The sequence below is a fragment of the Poecilia mexicana genome, unplaced genomic scaffold (genome assembly GCF_051168715.1).
Source record: "Poecilia mexicana isolate PSO_F unplaced genomic scaffold, ASM5116871v1 scaffold_20, whole genome shotgun sequence".
NCBI lineage: Eukaryota > Metazoa > Chordata > Actinopteri > Cyprinodontiformes > Poeciliidae > Poecilia > Poecilia mexicana.
Genome location: NW_028263389.1, coordinates 18,465,772 through 18,488,042, shown reverse-complemented (window position 1 = coordinate 18,488,042; position 22,271 = coordinate 18,465,772). Strand labels below are relative to the sequence as shown.

At 40.4% G+C, this 22,271-nt stretch overlaps 1 protein-coding gene across 3 annotated transcripts in view; it reads right to left on the bottom strand.

The window, feature by feature from the left end:
* arhgap21a (Rho GTPase activating protein 21a) overlaps nt 1–22,271 on the bottom strand; it is an 81,646-nt gene that overhangs the window by 18,372 nt on the left and 41,003 nt on the right. For 2 of the 3 annotated variants that reach the window (XM_088001657.1, XM_014991989.2), the window contains 5 exons: nt 21,156–21,177; nt 10,086–10,178; nt 9,415–9,493; nt 8,133–8,187; nt 448–2,026 (listed from right to left, as the gene is read on the bottom strand). In XM_088001657.1, coding sequence (XP_087857783.1) covers nt 448–2,026; nt 8,133–8,187; nt 9,415–9,493; nt 10,086–10,178; nt 21,156–21,177 — 1,828 coding nt within the window. Of the gene's footprint in view, nt 1–447; nt 2,027–3,441; nt 4,193–8,132; nt 8,188–9,414; nt 9,494–10,085; nt 10,179–21,155; nt 21,178–22,271 lie in introns of those variants that run through there. The other variant, XM_014991992.2, reaches the window with a different exon arrangement.

Genomic DNA, 22,271 nt, shown 5'->3' with positions numbered 1-22,271 from the left:
CTGCAGTAGCAGTCATTGTAGCAAGAAATGACTGCAAAAAGGCCTCTGACTGAAGACAGACTCATGACTTGAAAACAGCTGATCGATGGATGAATGGATGGATGGATGGATGGATGGATGGATGGATGGATGGATGGATGGATGGATGGATGGATGGATGGATGGATGGATGGATGGACAAACCAATGGATGGATGGATGGATGAATGGATGGTTGGATGGATGGATGGATGGATGGATGGATGGATGGATGGATGGATGGATGGATGGATGGATGGATGGATGGATGGATGGATGGATGGTTGGATGCCTTCCCCTGAACATCCAATCAGCAGAACTGGTTTCTGATGATCCGTATCGATCTGAATCGATTTGCTCGGCGCTGACAGATCAGCGTGTCTAACAGGAAGTGCATGTTTGGAGTCGGACACATCAGCTGCTGCCTCACCTATGAAGGGGATGGAGTCCAGCGAGTCGTTCAGGTTGCTGGAGCCGGATTTGTGCCTCGTGTCTCCCAGCCTCCTGAGCAGCGTCTCGTTGGATGCCCAACACATTGCCGCGTCCGCTGACCCCGCCTTCACCAGCGGTGGCGACTTCACTTCTCGCTGCCTGTCGATGTAGGACGGAGGTCGGGCGCGGGCGCCTCCGGTGGTCTTGTCCCTTCGTAGGACGACGACCGTGGCATCGGGTCCTTCGACGCCCTCTGAGAGACCACCGTTAGTCCGCTCTGGCGTCTCCTTGACGACTGGTTTTTGGGTGACAGTGGCGGTTGAGGATATCGTGAGGACTTCGCTCTTCATCGGCCTGAGAGTGGGCAGCCTGGAGGCGGCGCCGGAGCAGGACGACGACCGGGCAGCTAATCCCGACTCGGATCGGTTCTCCATCTTCAGGCTGTCGGCTCGGCCGCGGAGCTGCAGGTTCAGCGGGGAAAAGCCGAGGTGGTTCCCCACAGCGTTGGCTCTTTGGTCTTGGAGAGGCTCTGTGGTTTTAATGGCGGACGAGGTGGGGGAAAGGTCGCAGAGGGAGTTTTTGACAGGCAGGCGCGAAGGCCTCATTATGAGGCCGTCCGCTCTGACCGCTAGTGCAGAATCTGTTGTACCTTTCGTAACATCAGGCGAGTTCGACAGCCACTGCTCCGGCTTTGGAGGAGCTAAACTTCGCCTGCTTGTTTCCTGTTTGTCCTCCATTTTGTGGCTGATGTGGTCGCAGGACCTGGCTCGGGGTTTGGCGACCCGGGCGGCGCCGGGGAACGGCAGAGCATCCTGAGAGGCGCTCCGAGGCCAGTGGCGGGACGTCCTGTCTGGCGGGCCGCCCAGGCGCTCCTGGGAGGCGCTGCGGAGCGGCGGCGGTGCAGTCGGGTCCGGCCCGCGCTCGTTGGAGGCGCTCCTCCGTCGGACCTGGGAGGCGGCGGCGGCGGCCTTCGGGGCATAGGCGGAGTTGGTGGCGGCTCGCAGGCTGTCCAGGCGCTCCTGGATGGTGCGGCAGCCGTATGTGTGCAGCCGCTTGGCGTCGATGTAGTCCTTGTAGGTGGTGTAGGTCCGCCAGTCGATGTTCTGGTGGGGCGAGGTGGTCGGCGCCGGCGGTGACGGGGAGCAGTGGTTGGCGGTGGGGGAGGTGGTGGTGGAGAACGTGTCCGTCGACGTGGCGGCGAGCGGCGCTCGCACCAACGGCGAGAACATCTCTGGGTACGGCGGACATCCTGTGGTGAGGGGCCTGGGTCGATCTGCTGGGGAGCGGTACCGGTTCTCCTCAGTTCGGTGGCTGGGTCCGGCCCGAGCTAGCCGGGACCCCCGGTCCACCGGATCGGCTGGAGTCCTGGTGCCGTCGTTGCTGACGGACGGGACCTCGGGCCGGCTGCTGTTGTCCTTGGGGGCCAGTCGCCTGGCGGGCCCCAGGTCGGACGGCTGCGTCATGGCCGCCGCCTTCAGCTCGATCCGAGGGTAGCATATGGGAGGTGGCTCCGGGATGTTCTGGGCATTTCCGCTGTACGCCTCATTTCCTTTGAGGTATGCATCCTGGGAATACGCCTGCAAGAGATTATACGACAATATTTACAGAGTCCTGAAGTAAAAACATCTGAATCCTCTGAACGTTTTCACATTTTCTCACTTCAGAAGAAAAAACTTCAGAGTACAAAGAGGCAAAGCAGCCTAAACCTGTGAAGAAAGGAAGCAGTTAATCTGAAAAGTGTGGTGTGCATCTCTCTCTTTTCCTCTTACATCCAGTAAAGGTGACCTAGTATGCTTCTCTGAACAGCTTAGGATGCGTTTGTGGTCTATACAAAACATTTTCGCTACATTTTTTGTGCAGAATTATTCTTACATAATAATTTTGCACATAATTCTGAAAGGAGATTTTAATCTACTTTCAGAATAAAAACGTTTTATGACGTCTTATCACTTTAAATCCAAATAAATGTTTACACTCACACACGAAAATAACTGCAAACGCATGCGCAATTATACAACCGTACATCTTTGAAAAGCAAAAGTGGACCCTCCTGCACAACCACCAAGGAGAATGCAAAAACACAAAATTGTTCCAAGTATTTTTATCAAGTTTCTGTTGCAAATATCTTAGTACACTTGAAATTAGACAAAACTAACTTTCAACATGATAATGAGCTTTGACTCAATTATTCCTTAATTTTAATTTTTAAAAAAGGACTAGTTACACTGGCAGATTATTTTACCTATATGGAAAAAATGTCTTATTTTAAGTGACATAATCTGCCAGTGGAAATAGTACTTAAAACAAGCTCCTATATCTTGCTAAAATGTTACTTGTAAGTTTGTTTAATTAAAGTGTACTAAGGTATTTGCACCAAAAACTAGACCAAAAATACTTTGCAAGAGTTTGAGTTTTTGAAGTGCACAGACAGCCATACATACATGTGTTCACATAATGAAATGGCCAAGTTAAAGTCCACAACTAAACGCTAAATTTAGAATCTGGGCAAGTAGATGCGGAAAGCTGATGGAGTTTTATTACAACTGTCTAAAGCAGCTGGAAAGTGGTTTTAGAAAGTATTTACTAAGTGGGGTTAAATATAAATGCACGCCGCACCTTTCAGAATATTTTGACATCTTGTGAAAATAAAATAAAGAGAGACAACATTGAAAATGTGAACAAGGTTCAAACGATCCTGTAAAAAATAATCTGGAGTTAATCTGAAACCGACGCCGCTCTTCTTTAAATTCCTGAATAAATTCCCTGCTTTCTCCATCTCCATGTTCCTCTCTGCCCTCACAGATTCCGCTCGTTTCTAAAAATACGTCCTCTGCAGTCTCTGTGAGAGCTGATGAGATTATCACAGGAGGGCGATCAATGCTTGACTAACAGCTGGATGAAGGCAGAAAAGCAGCTAATAGTTTTAACGTTATTCACCCAAAATGATGGGGTTAAATGGAAAAAAAGTGAGATTTCCTGCGGATATACCAACCTTCTGTACCGGAGAGCCTGGCCTGAAGCACAAGAACCGAGCCCATCCGAGTTTCCTTTTTTTGCTTTTCCCAACTAGCGGTACTTCCGTTAGCATCTTTGATTTAACCTGAACTAAACCGCTAATTAAATCTCATAAATAAAATCCTCTTAGGGGGAAAAAACAAAAGAAAACTTCCTGTTTGTATCCGACACTGACATATTTCCTCATCCCTTCAGTGCAGACACTGATGAGAAAATGAAAGGTAGAGAGAGTAACTGGACTTTAATCAACAGCGCCGGCTCTACCTGTGGTGTCAGGTTACAGCTCCCTCTGGATCCTAACTCCTCCAGTTAAACACAAACTAATTTCCTGATTGCGGAAAGTACAGGGAGGGAATGTTTGTGGTCTCCTGAAGGATAATGTCATCACAGCGAAAGAAAAGCCAATAGTGATCAACAAAGCTTCAACCAGAAACACAGATACTGGTGGAAAACACGGGGGGATTTCTACTGGTTCCACTTCCAGCAAGAGGTGGAGGAGGAGGGGAGGTGTTAGCTTGGCAGGTTTTCCCGTCTTACCAGAGCAGTGATATCCCTGGAAAACTGCAGTCCGCAGGTTAGGTAAGCGGGAAAAGAGAGAAAGAAAGGGTTAGAAAAAGAAAAATAACTGAGTACACTGCAAAAACTCAAAATATTACCAAATACTTTTGGTTTAGCTTCTATTACAGATATCTTAAAAAACATAAAATAAGACAAAACTAACTTACAAGTAACTTTTAGCAACAATAGACACTGGATTAAAGTCAATAATTCCTTAATATTGATGAAAATGTGCTTAATATTTCACAAATAACAGGAAAAATGTTTTATTGTCCATAAAATAACCAATCAGTGGAACAAGCACTTTTTAAAAATACCAACATTAAGGATTTATTTACTTAAGCAAGTAAATATATCTTGCTGAAAAGTCATTTGTAAGCTAATTTCATCTTATTTTAAGTGTACAAAGATATTTACACAAGAAACTAAACCAAAAATACTTCTTGGTAAGATTTTGTGTTTTTTTAGTGTATGAAGAGATAAGAAACAATGTTACAGAAACAGAGGAGAGAAATTAGACCGTTAAACCGTGGCTGATTACAGTTTACAAATTTAAAAATTATTTATTAAAAAAAAAAAAAAAAAAATTATTAAAAAAAAATTTTTAAATTAAAAAAATTCTAAAAAATATATTTATTTAAAGTAAATAATTTTTATTTATTTAAATAATAATATTTAAATAAATATTTTGAAAAATATTTTAAAAATATTTTCAATTTAAAAAATCCACTTTTGAATCAAAAGCAGGTTTCACAAACTCAAATTTAAAACATTTTAAGGCCATTGGTGATAGAAATTAAGATACAAATTTTATCCGGCCGAATAGCAGATGCAAAAAGCTAGCAAGCTAGCTGTTAAGAGCATGTTAGCAGCTAATTAGCGGTAGCCTCAGCGGTCTCCAGTCAGAACGCAATAAAAATGTCTGAATGTGACAGAAAAACAAAATACGTAGAAAATTAAATAATTATGTCAAGACAAGATTTAAGACTTGTAATAAACATATTAAAGGCCAACTTACTTTTTTAATTTAAGACATTTTAAGGCCTTTTTGTTTACAAGAATATATGTAAGACTTTTTAAGGATGTGACCTGGTTTGGGTTAAGTAAAATATTTTTGAATTTATTTCAGCTGGTTTTAAAGGACAAGACAAACCTTTAAAAAAAAATTCTGTTTCTTCCTTATTTTGTGAATCAGTTGCCTTATTAGTCTGCATCCAGAACCAGAAACAAAATCCAGTTTTCAAGAGCCAAATGTGCTAAGACAAAATAAAAATGTGTGATTCTGGTGACCTGATTAATTGTGCTAAAGATGCACCATAATGTCTTCCTGCCTCTGTTCCCCATAAACCAACACCGCCTCTTCTCTCCCGTAGAGTCGCTACGTCTCCTCTGTTGTCGTCTCGCTCACCTGCAGGCATCTCCCTCAGGGCTTTCTGCATCCCCAGGCATTTCCATCTTCCCTTCTCTCCTGGCATTTATTGCACGTTCTGCACGGCGGCGCGCATTGCTGGATGTTTGTTTGCTGTAAACTGGAGTCAGCTGACTGCAGCTTCACTCCCTACCGAGTGGGCTCAGCATCTCTCGGGAAATAATTCAAAATATCCACTCACTGTCTGTTCATGCATTGGTCCTTTAAGACATGGTGATGCATTTCAATGCATATAAACATCCAGCAATATGCACTGCAAAAGCACAAAATCTTACCAAGTACTTTTATCTAGTTTCTTGTGTAAATATCTTAGTTCACTTCAAATAAGACAAAAATAACTTACAAGTAACTTTCCAGCAAGAAATATCAGCTCATTTTAAAAAAATAATTCCTTAATATTGGTGAAAACAAAACTAGTACCACTAGACAATTATTTTATTTATAACAAAACATTTTGCCCATGTTATAAGTGAAATATTTTGCCAGTGGAACTAATACTTTTCAATCAATGTTAAGGAATTATTTACTTAAAAAAAGATCCTATATCTTGCTGAAAAGTTACTTGTAAGATAGTTTTGTCTTATTTCAAGTGTAATAAAAATATTTGAGCTAGAAACTAGACAAAAAATACTTAGTATTTTATATACACATACTGTATTCAGATACAGTTTGTGTGATGGAATGGCCGAGTTGAAGTCCAGAACTAAACGTTGCACTAATCTGTGTTGGTCTTTCACAAAACATCCCAGTAAAATAAACAGTAGCTTTAGCACTGAAGAAAACAAACAAACAATATCTTACAAAGTACTTTTGGTTAAGTTTCAAGTGGAAATATGTCAGCGCTGGTCTGCTTTATGGTCTGCGCAGCTCTGGACCGAGACTGGATTATGGCACGGTTCTGATCGGTAGAACGGCGTGAAGCATGAAGTCTGGATCGGCTCCTGTTTTCACTGTGTGATACAACTGCATTCTGACTACTTCCACATCTTTAATCTCACCCAGCTGGTCGTGATTCATGCTAACACTCATTCTCTGCAAGCTCACTGAATCACTGCAGGGTTGTTGTTTTCAGACCTTTTTAATGCCAGTTTGGATAAAATTTAAGATAAAAAAAACCCTTTAAATCTAGGTAACAGAAGTAAGCCAGTGGCAAAAACGAACGTCGTCCATCCATCTGGTGAAAAATGTATGCTTACCTATGAAAGACACAAAATAAGCTTGCTACCTACCAAGAGTATATTAGCATCAGACATCTGAGTGCAACTCAACTTTTGCCTGACAGAAAAATCCCACAAATGAAAAAAGCAAGGCAGGAATGAAAATTCCTGCCACACCAAAATTTAAGATCTGTGATCAAGGCATTTAAGGCCAACTTACATAATAAAAAAAAAATAACGAAAAACATTTAAGATCTTAATTTTAGATTAATAAATTTTTATGGGTTGTTTTTAGAAGCAGTAGAAACCTAAATGGAATTACAATAGATTAAGACTTTTAAAGGATGTACTTAAAACCTGATTGTGTGTTAGGAAATCAAAATGCTCGATGACCTACCACAGAAGGTTTTCTCAACAGGTTAAAACTTTGTAAATGTAACACTTTGTACAGGCTGGAACTCAGCTTGGGTTGCTAGGTAACAGGCGGGGCTTGGCTGGGGTTGCTAGGTAACAGGCAGGGCTCGGCTGGGGTTGCTAGGTAACAGGCAGGGCTCGGCTGGGGTTGCTAGGTAACAGGCAGGGCTCGGCTAGGGTTGCTAGGTAACAGGCAGGGCTCGGCTGGGGTTGCTAGGTAACAGGCAGGGCTCGGCTGGGGTTGCTAGGTAACAGGCAGGTCTTGGCTGGGGTTGCTAGGTAACAGGCAGGGCTCGGCTGGGGTTGCTAGGTAACAGGCGGGGCTTGGCTGGGGTTGCTAGGTAACGGCACAGTGCCTGCGGAATGTTACTTAATCTGGAAGTTTCTGAAACGGCCAGCCACTGGAAAATGGTTGGATGTTTATTTAATAATGATTAATTTAATTTGTAACACACTTTTCAGTCACTAAAATCTCAAAGTGCTATCAGATATAATTACAGAGAATAAGAATCAAAGCAAAACGTAAAAAAAAAAAAAAAAAAACTCGATTAAAAGTGAGTAAAATACATTTTTTATGGGTTGTTTTTAGAAGCAGTAGAAACCTAAATGGAATTACAAAAACATGCAAAATGTGAATTTAGGTTTCTTTTAATATTGGATCAGTTTTAGTTATTAAACCAAGATTGATACGCTAAAAAATGACAAACATCTGCTGATACCGTTGTGGATGCAAATATATTTCCTGCAAAGTACCTTCTAAGTTTCTGGGAATTAGAGTAAAGTAATAATATAATTTCCATAAACAGTTTTAATGAACCATCTGACAGGATTTCCTCTCTGTTTGTTTTGCAGGATGACGAGAACGGCAGCCGAGGTGAGTCCAGAACTAAACTATTTACTGCCTCCATATGTGACGTTTGCTGTGAGACCCCAGGTGCTTCAGTGAGGAAAACACAGCAAACCAATTAATCTCATCTCTGCTTGCTGCTCCAGTAAAAGGGAGCTAAATCATTATTGATGGATTGTCGCTGAAACAGTTTTCATTTTAAAATATTGATTAAATCTGGACTAATGAGGTGAATTTGAAGTAATAACAGAACAGATACATACCAGTTGCAAAATGTCTTCATCTTTTGGCATCACACAGAGCTCCAACGAGGCATCGCTGATGGATACAAAAATCACAAAAACTCAAGTTTAAATATCCAGTCTGCTGATTTTATAACCAGTAAAAAGCTTTAAAGGCGTCAGCAGAGGATAAATGATGGTGATGCAAATTTATGTGTTGAGATTTTCTTTACAATAAAAATATGCATTTATCAACCAGATGTTGATGGATTGTTAAACATCTGTTTTGTATAATTTTACTGCCAGTTTGCTATTATGTTCCTCACTCCTCTTTGTAGAGAGGATTTTTTGTGAGAAAAGTGTTTTTTAAAACTGCCCGTGTTGCAAAACACAACAGAAAGTTTGTGTTTCATGAAACGATTAATCAGATTAATCGTGATTAATCGATTATTGAAATAATCGTCAACTAATTTAGACATCAATTAATTGTTAACTTGAGTATTCAGACTCAAAAAAGGCCATTTACTGAAAAAACATATTTAGAGCAGTAATTAAGCCAAAACTGTACAAAAAAGATATAAATTTTACATTTAAAATAAAAATATTTTTTTATATAAAAAATTAATTATTTGCTTAATTATCTAGTTATTTATTTCTAATGTTTAAAAAGGCTTAAGTGGTTACATTAAAAAAATCTGTAAAATGTGTCATTTTTATTCAATTAATCAATTAATCGATTACTAAAATAATTGTTAGTTTAGGTTAAGACTTAAATTACTTTAAAAAGCCACTTTTTGTAATAAACCTTTTTACACCTTAAAAAAATAAATAAGTGGTTAATTAAAAAAATGGTAAAATGTGCCATTTTTATTTGATTAATCGTCTAAATAATTAACAGATTAATCAATTGCTAAAATAACTTAGTTCAGTTTAAGCCTTATGTCACTTTAAAAAGTCTTAAACCTTAAAGTAGACTTTAGTGGTGATTAATTTAAAAATTTGTAAAATATGCCATTTTTATTCAACTAATCATCAGACAACTCAACTGATTAATCAATTATTAAAATAACTTAGTTCATTTTAAGCATTAAGTCACTTTAAAAAGCCTTAAAAAAAGCTTAAGTGGTTAATTTAAAAAATAGTTAAATGTCCCATTTTTATTTGATTAATCGATTAATCATGAGAATAATCAACATAGTAATCGATTACTAAAATAATAGTTAGCTTTAGCTCTAGTTTCATACTTTCGAGATGTTTGGGGATTTCTTGGCTTGTAAAAATGATGAAACGTTAAAATGAAGGCGCCGCCTGGTTGCAGTCCTACCTGTTCTGGATCAGGGCTATGACCTGGGAGTAAGTTTTCCCGATGATGCTTTCTCCGTTCACTTTCACAAGCCGATCCCCTGGAAGGAATTAAGGGAATAATTTAGGGAACCTGCTACTAAGGGATCAGAAAAACACTCTACATAATTACTGAGCAGAGAGACCATGCAGCACAAACACACATTACCTCTGCTCAGATCTAACAGGAACAATGTGTGTTTATTTGACAGTAGGTTCAGGGTTTCTGAAGATGGCCATCTCCAACAGGAAGCGAGGCGAGGTGAGTTTGGGGGATAAACCGGATAAATGTGGGAAAACACTCCCTTCTCCCAGGAGGGCGGACAGATAAAAGCAGACAGCTCTGAAGGCTTGTCCAGACCACTTACTGTAACATTTCCTGTAAGAAGCGTGCTGACCTGGCAACCCGGCGCTCCTAACATCACCTTCACTTTAAACTTTACGCTACTGATTCATTGTCTCAAGTATTTTTATCCTCGCTGCTTATAATTAGAACTGATTCATGTATAAATAAGATGAGAAAAAAAAAGTAGAAATGCAGGAGAAAAGAACGTTAGACTTTGTTCAGCCCCCCACAGAGGAGCCATCTGTTATTTTCTACCTCCTGTTTGTTCTGCTTGGCAATTTCCAATTATGACAAATGATGCTGTGTACCTGTGCAGAGTCCAGCTCCGTGGGCGGGGCCTCCCTCCTTCACCTGCTTGACGAAAATGGTGTCCATTGGCTCCAGGCGGTTCTTCTGTCTCCCTGGCGATGATAAGAGAGAGAAAAGGCATGAAGACGATTGGTCAGAGTGAGGATGCGTGAGTAGGCCGCACCGTTTCCAACTTTCTGTTTGATTCATGGAATAACAGGCAGAAAACTGAAGCTTTTCAATCATAAAATGGAAAAATAAACTCTAATTGACAGGATTTTAAAAATGTTTCAATTACAGCCAAAACGATTAATCATATTATTCATGATTAATTGATTTGTGAAATAATTCTCAGCTAGTTTTTAATTTTAATCATTATCTGGAGTTTGCAGATTTTATTTTATTTTTTAAAGGCTATTTGCTGAAGAAACAACATATGCAGAGCAGTAAATAAGCCAAGACTATGGAAAATATGCCAGTGACGTGCAGTCAGGTGAGGCTGAGCCTCACCTGCTGTGAACCTCACCAAACGTCATTGAAATATGCATAAATTTTGCATCTAAGATAAAAATATTTTGTTTGTAGATATGTTTAATCCAACACTCCTTAAGTGGCAGTATTAGCTTCACATGGTTCAAATTCACTGAAGGAATGAATGCAATGTTACTGCATTTTAAATGTTTATTTTCTTATTTTTTTAATAATGGATCAAATTATTTGTTTATTTGCATCTTTTAATGTAATGTTGTTTTAAAGAAAGCTTTTAGTAGTTATGTGAAAAATCTGTAGAATGTACAGATTTTAAAAATAAGATTCATCGATTAACCCTCAGATTAATCAATGACGATTTCTGATGATTAATCGTCAGAATAACCGTTTACTAAAATAATTAATTGCAGCCTTAGTTTTAATGAAGTTATAAAAAGTTTCATATTTAAGGACATTTCAAACCAGATTTCCCAGTTTTTCAAGTTAATACTAATGAAAAAAAAACCGTGAGAAGTTGTATATAGTAAAATCAATCAATAGATGCCCTTCTTTGCTGTGTTTATTCACTTTTTTTTCAGACTAACTGCACAGCACTGCCTCCCTCTTGTGGGCTGGCATGGTACTGCAGCAGACTAACGTAATGTTTAGTTTGTTTGCTTCTAATAAAACAACTAAACTACTTTAGAAACAACTAAAGGAAGAGCATCTAGTTCCAGATTTAACTGCAGACAATATAAAATAACATAGTTGCATATCTTGCAAGGTGAATTTTTACCTAAAGTATTACACAAAAACGTATAAGTTCATTTTAAACTGAAAACCCCCAGACTGAAGCAGAGTTTCTCAGAAACAGAGTAACATTTCATGATCTGCTCTTTCTGACTGCAACCCTCCATGCTGCAGTGAAGCGCATGCTGCATGCTGTACGTGCATCTTGCCTACAAACACACTACTCCCCTCCCGTCTCTCTCCAACCTCACCGAACTCTTCAGCACGAATTGGATTCTGTAAGTTTCCACGCATGGAGCTGGATGAGTGGGATTACATGTGGAAATCTCAAGCTTTGGACATTTTTAATGCTCCAAAGTGTCTTAGTAAAAGCATAAACTGCAGCTGGCTTTAATTAAAAACACAAGCGGCGACTTCAGCTGCTCCAAAACGCAGAATTACAGTTTGATTACAAAGTTCAAAACAGTTGGAACTGTTTAAAACCTGTTCAAAGCAACACTGGTTAATAGTTAATAGTTACAAAAAATGAGTTTCTGAGTATGATAATAATGCATTCAAGTGCCATTTGTAAACCTTTTAATCTATAATATTCTGGTTATAAAGTACGAGTTTCAATGACAGATTATTTCCTTTACAACATGCTGTAATCTGGGATATTTAATGTCATGAATCTGTCAGCAGCCATCTTCAGTCAGAGGCCTGTACAGATTTGTTGTAAGACTGACTGCTACTGGAGCTCCTTCCTGCCCACAGCATCACCATCAACAACAACCCTTTAAAATACATGGATGAGAATATTTCAGTAATTTTTGAGGATACATGAAGTATTTATATATAAATATGTAAATAAAAATAGAAATATTTGCAGCACCACTTCAAACCATCTGCTTTTATCTATAGTTAAACTGCATGTCTCAGCTTTTATGGTGCAAGTTAATATATTAATTATTCAATATTTTACAGCAGAAGAAACGCGTTCCTAATTTATAAATGATTATTTTCACCTGAGTGAAACAGGAGATTCAGTTTTTATATCATTTGTTTTAACACAGCCTGAGCTTTGATTTGAGATTGTTAGACGTGAAACTGAGGCAGAAAGAGAACCGGTTTGAAGAACTAGGCCACTGCATATCATCAGAGCCAAAACTTTAATTATTTATTACACTAACATCGACTCGCTGGGCACTGATGTTTGAACAAAACATTAAAAATAAGCGTATCAAAGTAAAAGTGATGTTGAGCTGGTGTTAGAAATGCAGCAGCAAAAAAACCCATCAGTTATTTTTATTTACAGACGTTTAAATCTTTCTCCAAGTCGTCCACAGGGGGGCGCCAACAGCTTCACTGCTCCTCTTTCCTTTCATCCATCCCAACAGAACCGATCTCACCTGATTTAATTAAAAAATAAACAACGCTTCACTACTAAAATGCTGCTAGATTCATGTTTTATCTCCGATCCTGTCTGAAGACTAATGGCTCCCAAACTGGGAACAAACCATGAGACGATGAAAATCACCTCCAGAAATTAGGTTTTAAATTTGGAAACTTTAAAATGACGGACGGATGGATGGATGGATGGATCAGCAGATGGATGGATGAACAGATGGATCAGCAGAAGGATGGATGAACGGATGGACGGATGGATGGATGAACAGATGGATGAGCAGATGGATGGATGAACGGATGGATGAACAGTTGGATGAGCAGATGGATGGATGAACGGATGGATGAACAGTTGGATGAGGAGATGGATGGATGAACGGATGGATGAGCAGATGGATGAACAGATGGATGAGCAGATGGATGGATGGATGGATGGATGATGGATGGATGGATGGATGGATGGATCAGCAGATGGATGGATGAACGGATGGATGAACAGTTGGATGAACAGATGGATGGATGGATGGATCAGCAGATGGATGGATGAACGGATGGATGAACAGTTGGATGAGCAGATGGATGGATGAACGGATGGATGAGGAGATGGATGGATGAACGGGTGGATCAGCAGATGGATGAGCAGATGGATGGATGAACAGATGGATGGATGGATGGATGGATGGATCAGCAGATGGATGGATGAACGGATGGATGAGCAGATGGATGGATGAATGGATGGATGGATGGACTGATGGATGATCAGCAGATGGATGGATGAACAGTTGGATGAGCAGATGGATGGATGAGCAGATGGATGGATGAACAGTTGGATGAACAGTTGGATGAGCAGATGGATGGATGAACAGTTGGATGAGCAGATGGATGGATGAGCAGATGGATGGATGAACAGTTGGATGAGCAGATGGATGGATGAACAGTTGGATGAGCAGATGGATGGATGAACAGTTGGATGAGCAGATGGATGGATGAACAGTTGGATGAGCAGATGGATGGATGAACAGTTGGATGAGCAGATGGATGGATGAACAGTTGGATGAACAGTTGGATGAGCAGATGGATGGATGAACAGATGGATGAACAGATGGATGAGCAGATGGATGGATGAGCAATGGATGAGCAGATGGATGGATGAACAGATGGATGAACAGATGGATGAGCAGATGGATGGATGAACAGATGGATGAGCAGATGGATGAGCAGATGGATGAGCAGATGGATGAACAGATGGATGAGCAGATGGATGGATGAACAGATGGATGAACAGATGGATGAACAGATGGATGAACAGATGGATGGATGAACAGATGGATGAACAGATGGATGAACAGATGGATGGATGAACAGATGGATGAGCAGATGGATGGATGAACAGTTGGATGAACAGTTGGATGAGCAGATGGATGGATGAACAGATGGATGAACAGATGGATGAGCAGATGGATGGATGAGCAATGGATGAGCAGATGGATGGATGAACAGATGGATGAACAGATGGATGAGCAGATGGATGGATGAACAGATGGATGAACAGATGGATGAACAGATGGATGAACAGATGGATGGATGAACAGATGGATGAACAGATGGATGAACAGATGGATGAACAGATGGATGGATGAACAGATGGATGAGCAGATGGATGAACAGATGGATGAACAGATGGATGAGCAGATGGATGAACAGATGGATGAACAGATGGATGAGCAGATGGATGACCTTCAGCCTGACTCTAACTGGCCTCCTGTCTGCAGGTAGCAGCTCCCAGTTAGCGCTGGTCTCTGGTTTGGCAGCCGGCCCCGCCGCCCTGCCGGGCCCCGCTGGGCCCCGCCGTGTGGGCCGGCCCGCCGCTCCCATGTTGTTCTGGGTTAGATAATATTATTCTACAGAGAGTTGGGTCTGCTGCCAAATCCCTGCGTTAACCTCGGCGTACAAACACGGCCCGCTTCCACATTAGCATTAGCGCTCTCACGTTTACAAGCTGCTGCAACCACATGCAGATGTACGAACAAACACGACGCGCCGCACATGTGCTGCGGCCTTCCAGCCCAGAGGAGAAGGCCTTTGTTTATGTTTAGATGATTATCTGCAGCAGGTCGGATCCACAGGAGAAACCTGATGACGGGAAGCGTAAAATCCTGGCAACCAACGCGCCGTCTTTAGTGTGGGAAGGTCAAAGCACAAGTACACTTCACATGAAAATAAAACTCAAATTTCCCTCAAAAACCACTGAACTGTTCCATCAAACATGGTCAAACACCTCTAAATACTGAACTCTGTAAACCAGGGTGTTCAAAGTGAGGTGCCTGGGCCATTTGCGGCTCACTGCAGTGATTTTGTACGGCCCCATGACCACAATTCAATAATAAATTAAATAAATTAGGACAAAACGACGACTTTTAAATTAAAATCTACATACAAAAACATTACATGCAACACAAAGTGATCATCTTTTCCAAGCTTCCTGGTTTCCTCCTGTTGTCATGGTAACTAAAACCTCATCTACTCATTGATTTGTACTCTGAAAAACACACTGGTGCACCCAAATCTGCTTTTAATTCCTACATTAAAACTTATCTAAATACAGAAAATGTTTTAGTGAAGATGGACTAAGAGTTTTTTTTTTTTTATTACCGACAACAGACAAAATATTTTTCTGTTTTCTTTAATGAAGTTCAAAACAATAAGCAAACTGCTTACATTTCATTTAACAAGGAAAACATGCAAAAATTATTCAAAGTCGGGATCTAAAAAATATTGAATTTCTTTATTTGTTTAATTAAAATATGTTGTGTTTAGTTTATTGTTGATCAGGTGACCAAAAAAAACAAAAAAAAAAAAACACTTTTTGGTATTGTCAGTTTTTAAAACTTGTATTTTTCAGCTGACAATTTTGGCCCAGGTAATAAAAAGTTTAGTTTTTAGAGCCCTTGGCTGCTTTTAGAAACACTGGTGACTCAATTGGAAGTATGAAAACATGCAAAATGTGAATTTAGCATAATATGTCCCCATTTAAAGTACCTAGCAAATTGACAAAATTTCACGAAAATATCCATTAAATTCAGAAAAACACCTGCTAAGAAGAGCCTGTTTTCACATTTGGTTCCATTGGGGACCAAACATTTGTTACATTTTCAGCTGGTGCGGTTTCCTTTCTCACTGCACTGGGTCAAATGAACCAAACCTTTCAAAAAACAGTTTCCCCTCCTCACCTGTGGTGGCGCTGCGCCAAGAACTGGCGACGTCAATGACACAAGAAGACACTGACATAGCTTCCTTCTTCACAAATTGTAAACAAAACAGAGTAGCGTCAGATTTTAGCAGCTGTGGGATTGTGATAAAAGACTACGAGCCATCCCTCCTGCTAACATTTGTTTTGCTTGTATTTACCCAGAATGCCCAGCATTATAGTCCACTTCCTGCTTTTGGGGCGGTCTCTGGCCCGCTTGGCGTTTACATATGAATTCAAACCGCACCAAACCGAGACCTTGGTTTGTAGGCGGACCAGAGTTCGTTTTTTTTGCCCACATCAGAGTTCGATTACGCAAACAAACCAGATCTTCTAGCCAACAAACTAGAATTTGATTAAACCCAAACTCTGCCAAGGAATCAAACCTCACCTGGTTGTAAAACTGTTACCCAAACTGTTTGTAATCGTGTGTCTAACTTTAAATATTCGTGTTAAAGCCTCAAACTGACGACGCTGCTACATCTGTCCTCACACACACTCCCTTCAAAACACAGTAAAACACATACATGCCTGGTGTTTTCCCACCAGAACAGGAAGGTGGGAGAGTTCTTTCCATCACTTTTTTCAGATGAATTACACATACCAAAACCCACTAGGGTGGAAGAAATTAACATCCCACTGATACATGCAGCTAAAATATGTCCAATGATTTGTTTTCTCTTTGCTAAATGAGGCAAACAACAAAACAAGGGAGATTAGGTTCAAGCAGGGGAACAAGTGACAAACATCTGGAGCTTGTTGCTTTAATTTCAGCCTCAAATGCCCAATCTATTTCCAGGAAAACTGAAAATAAGCTAAACATTCCCTGGAAAAGATTATCCAACTGCACCTAGCAGAGCTAGAGAGCCAATAAAAGGAAAGAAGAATGTGAAGGAGTGAATGTGCAAAACTCAAATCAATTTTCAAAACTGTTAGGAATAATTGAGTGCCAGCTTCTTGGTTTGTTTTAACAACGTGACAGAATGAGTGTCGACACAAAAACTAAGGTCAGATTATCATTAGATGACTGAATTAACAGGAAGAAGAACTGATTTCAGGATTTTGAGTGAGAAAAATGGTTTTTCACCAAACCTGACCTTGAAATCCAAGATGGCTGCCTTTTATATATATATAACAACACTTAAAGTAGTTTCATTATGTTGCACTAATCTGCTAAATTCAATAAAATTACAATTAATTCACATCAAATTAATAAGATCCAAGATGATATTATTTTATCTTGGAAAAACAGCAAGTGAAATGTCCTACCATATTTTCTTATACAAATCCAAAAAAAATCTCGTCAATTCCTAAATTTATTTTTAAATTTTAGAATATAATAAATGACAATTTCTACTGGAAATAAAAAAATCTGTTTAGAACTGACTGAAGTGAAAAAAGCACACTTTTAATATTTTTAAAACACCAAAGACGTACCAAATAGTAAATTTTGTTCACCTTTACACCTGTACTCCACTGAATAGATGGGTGCTCTCTGGGTACTCCGGCTTCCTCCCACTGTCCACAATCATAACTGCTAAGTGTAGTTACAAAATTACATCAAGGCTGCAACTAATTGTTATTTCAGTTATCGATTAATCGATTAGTGTGACGATTAATCGGATTTTTAAAAATCGGCACATTCTGCAAATTTGTCATTTAACCACTAAATCTTATTTCATACAAAAACATATACAAAGAAGCAAATACACAACTTCTACAGGGTGAAACTAGAACTATGTGAGCTGAGGAGTTCTGGGTAGAAAATATTTACAGACAACTTATTTTTATTTACCTTATATGCAAAATGTAATTTTTTTTTTGCTTAATTAGTGCTCAAAATATGTTGTTCTTGCAGCAGAGCCTTTTTAAAATCTATTAATCAGTTACTAAATTAGTTGACAGTTATTTCAATAATCGATTAATCACGATGAATTTGATTAATCGTTTCAGCCCTACTCTACATTTCCATCCAGGATGATTGTGTGGAGTCGCTGTTCACATCCAGAAAGCCCAAACAGACAAATACTGGTATGAAGAAACTGGATAACAAGGGAAGAGGAGAAAAGCGAGGAGTGTTTGAAAAGGCTCACTGGAGAAAACAGGAATCCTGTTTGCTTGTGCTGCCTCGCATTCCCTCCGCAGCCTTTATGGGAACAAATTGAAATCCAAGCAAAAACAAAAAGGAGAGAAAAGTGAGGAAATAAAGTTGGGAAGAGACTCATGTTGAAAGAAAAGCAAATATTTTAACAGATGGGGAATTTTTGTGTGTTGCTCCTCTTGCTGTGCGGTTTAACAAGCATTGCAGAAAAGAAAAAAGAAATTTGGGATTTTACCCTTCAACAGCTTGTTAAAACACACAACAGGACTGGAGCAGTCAGAGGGAAAACGGCAGAAATTTAGATTTAGGATAGCAGCCTCTTGGTATGTACACAACTGCTGTGAAAGCAAATAAACTCAGAAACTGCAGCTTGGTTTTCATAGAGTTTAAAGAACTAAAGCTTGTTTGTGCGTTTTGTTCTTTCTGGAGGACTGAAGAGCGTCCAGCGGCACCACCAAGCGGTCAGCCGACCCCCACCTGCTGTGCTGACCTGAACGCTAAAACCTCCAGGCACATGGCTTGTATTATCCGTCCGCGTTTTGATGTCACTTCCCATAGCTTTTCGTTGACGTTATGAATGTTTTGGACCGATTGCAGCCGCAGTCGTCACATAGGAACCACAGCCACAACAACGTGCGTATCAACAAGAGAAACCACTGAAATCAAAGTCATGACGACGTTCTTCACTGTGGATTAAATATCAAAGGTTAAAAATGGCTAAAATGGTTTGTGTTCTGCTGCAGGAGGGACTGATGCGCCTCACAGGGCAGACAAGAAAACACGGATAATCTCAGCACATCAGCCAGGAAGTTAAAGCTTGGACACCAATGGAACAAACAAGTCAGGCAAATGCAACCCAGATGCAATACTTAGGAGGAATGGGTCAAAATTCCAGCAAAATATTGTTAGAAATTTGTGGAAGGAAAAGCAAACCTCTCATTCATTATTGTAGCTGACCTAAAACGGAAAAGGTTTGGTCTGACTGAGGCTGTTTTCCCAGCTGATAGTCCTTCAGACTCGGTCCAATTTGGGACCAAAGTTGCAACATTTGTTACATTTTCAGCTGCTGTGGTTCGTTTTCACGCTGCAAAAACGAACAAAATCTTTTGAAAAAGCTATTCCCCTCATCGCCTGTGGGGGCGCTGCAACAAGAACCACAGAAGGAAACAACTGAAAACATCAGAAAAAGACAATGACTGCAACTTCCTGCTTCACAAAATGTAAACAAAGGCGTAACGTCAGATTTTAGCTGTTGTAGGATTTCTCTTCTGTCGTTGATTAAAGTCCACAAGTAATTTTTCATTTAACATTTACATGCGCATTTGTTTCGGCTGTTTTTACCCAAAATGCCTTGCACTTTAGACCAGCTCCTGCTTTTGAAGTGGTCTCTGATCCATTTGGCATTCACATGTGCATTCGAACTGCATCAGAGTTCACTTTAACCAGACTAATACCGAGGTTTGTAGGTGGACCAGAGTTCACGTTTTTGGTTAGAGTCCAAACGAACTGGACTTTCCAGGCAGACAAACTGGAGTTGGATTAAAGCGGACTAAACACGGCTGGTGCGAATAAACCCCTAAAGTCAGACAGAAAAGTTAAACCATGTATGTAAATATCAGGTTTCAGCTACACATGTTGCAACATATGAAGTGTTTATCTACTTAACTATCGACTTTTTGCAGGAATTCCCGACATTCCTGAAGTTAGTTTCTGAAACCCTGCGGCGGTACCGAGCTGTCAGCAGGTTGAAAATGACCCAAATCTCTCCCAGGACGCTCAGAAACGTTCCCGTCCAGGGAGAAATCACACAACGGGAGGGAAGGGAGAACATGGAGGAGTTAATTTTGTTGGTGAAGGGTGAGAGGAGGAACGTGACACCACAGGCTCACAGGGAGGATGAGGGACACTTACAGGAATCTCTCTAATTCCCGTTTGAGAACATTGAGGTCAGATGCTCCACTGACCCTCCTTTCACTTCCAGGATTTTTTTTTACACTTTCGCTGCCTACTGGTGACTCAACAACTGCTGAAACACCCGACTTCCTCCCCCAGACGGGGCTCTGGAAGCTTCCCAAGACAAACAAAAAGCTAAAGATGGATTATCTTCCTCTCTGTGCAGCTATTTCCAAGAAATAACCGATGTTTGCTTTTATTTTGAAACACTCCAAGAATCCCAGATAAGCAACTCAGGAACAGGGAACATTCAAAGTTTCTGCAGACGACCGCAGGCGCACATGGAGGCAAGATTTGCTGCTGTGTGTACATGTGGATGTGAGTGATGTGGCTGTTTGAAGGTTTCTGCTGAAGAGCAGCAGAGCGGTGCTGCTGGGCCGCAGACGTGAGCCGCATACCGAACGACTGGAAAGACGACGAGCCGGATGCTCCGAGGAATGCCGAGGCCGCGCCAGGATCAGAATACGGGCTGCCAGGGCGGCCGCGCCGGAGCAAAGACCGCGAACCCCATTGCTACTTCACAGTTACTATATGTACGGAAGAGGATTAGTGCCACTAATAAAAATATTACTTTAATTTCAGAATTCTGACTTTTTTCCTCAAATCTCAAACTCATGTCTGAAAATTTTGACTTTCTTTCTTGGACTTTTGGTTTACTTTCTCAGAATTTCAAATTTTTTATTAGAATTTTGGCTTACTTTCTCAAAATTTCTACTTTTTCTCACAATTGTGACCATTTTGATTCAAATTCCGACTTTTACCCCAGAGTTCTGACTTGTTTTTTCAGTAGTCTGACTTTTTTTTCTCAAAACTTGAACTTTTTTTTCTCAGAATTTCCTTTTTTTTTTTTGGCTGCCTTAATGTTCTTCCGTACATAAGAGACAGCCACAGCTGTGATGTGTGTCTTTTAACAAGGAAAACAACCATTACGGCTTTTTTAAAATCAGTGGAATTGAAATAAAGCTGCAACAAAAACAGCTTTCTCTGGATCAGTTTCTGCTCATATGTGAAGCAATACATCAGAACAACAAGCGGTCAATAACGATTCAGCTCCCATTTACTGGAGCAACAAGCAGAGATGAGATTAAATGGTTTGCTGTGTTTTCCTCAGTGAAGCACCTGGGGTCTCACAGCAAACGTCACAGATGGAGGCAGAAAACAAACAGACAAGTTTTGTTCTGGACTCACCTCGACTGCCGTTTTCGTCATCCTGCAAAGCAAACAGAGAGGAAATCCTGTCAGATGGTTGATTGAAACTGTTGGTCATTAGTTTATGGAAATTACATTGTTCCTTTACACTAATTCCCAGTAATTTAGAAGGTACTTTGATGGAAGTTTCGGCTTAATAACTGCTTTGAGTGCGTTGTTTTTTGATTAATTAGCATTGTTTGAGTCTGTATATTCCAGTTAATGATTAATCAATTAATAGTTGACAATTATATAAATAATCACGATTAATCTGATTAATCATTTAATGAGGGAGGGAAAACAAAACAACATGTTGGGGTAGTTTAGGATTAAAAGGCCAAATCTTGGCATGTTTTTTGCTTTCCTTCCAGTCAACACATAAAGCCTTAATTTCCCTCTCAGAGTCGCATTTCAAGGCTGAACCTCTTTAGGCAAACCCCAGCATCCTTAAGGAAGGATTAAATCACCAGCTCCTGATCCACCAGGGCCTTCAAATTAATTAAAATCCACCAGTTTGTTTACTCTCCACTAATCAACTGATCCGGGAAAGATGTGCTGGTTTAAAGTGACCAAGCCAGAAACGATCCTCTGGTTTAGAGCTGCGTGAAAATCCCCCATCGATGCTCCGAGAACAACAGACTGACTTCACTGTCGGCTCTGACTGATCTTCTGGAGAATCACAAAGAAACGAAAATGTCCCAAGACGGACTAAAATATTCAAGAAAACCTCTGGGAGAAACTGTCCAGCGTTTCTCTGATTACACAAACGTCTGAACATCCGACCAGCTTCTCCTTTAGCATGCAGAACCAAAGCCAACAGCTATAAACAGAAGGCGCTACGCTAACTTTGTTGGAAATCCTTCTGTGCACAAAGAGGAGGTTAACCAAATACACTTCAGAGGAAAGTAAACCCAACTTATCCTGAATTATCACTCACAAAACTAATACTATGATAAGAAAGCCGACCAGCAACGCCGCCGCGCTCAGCATTTTCCAAAAGCCCCTTTAGCCGCAGTTAGCCTTCAGCCAGAATGAACGGCAGAGAGCGGATTAAAGCGGCTTCCCGCCAAAACAGAGCGATGGAGGTCAGGAAGCAGCGTTTGTACTTTTCTTTAA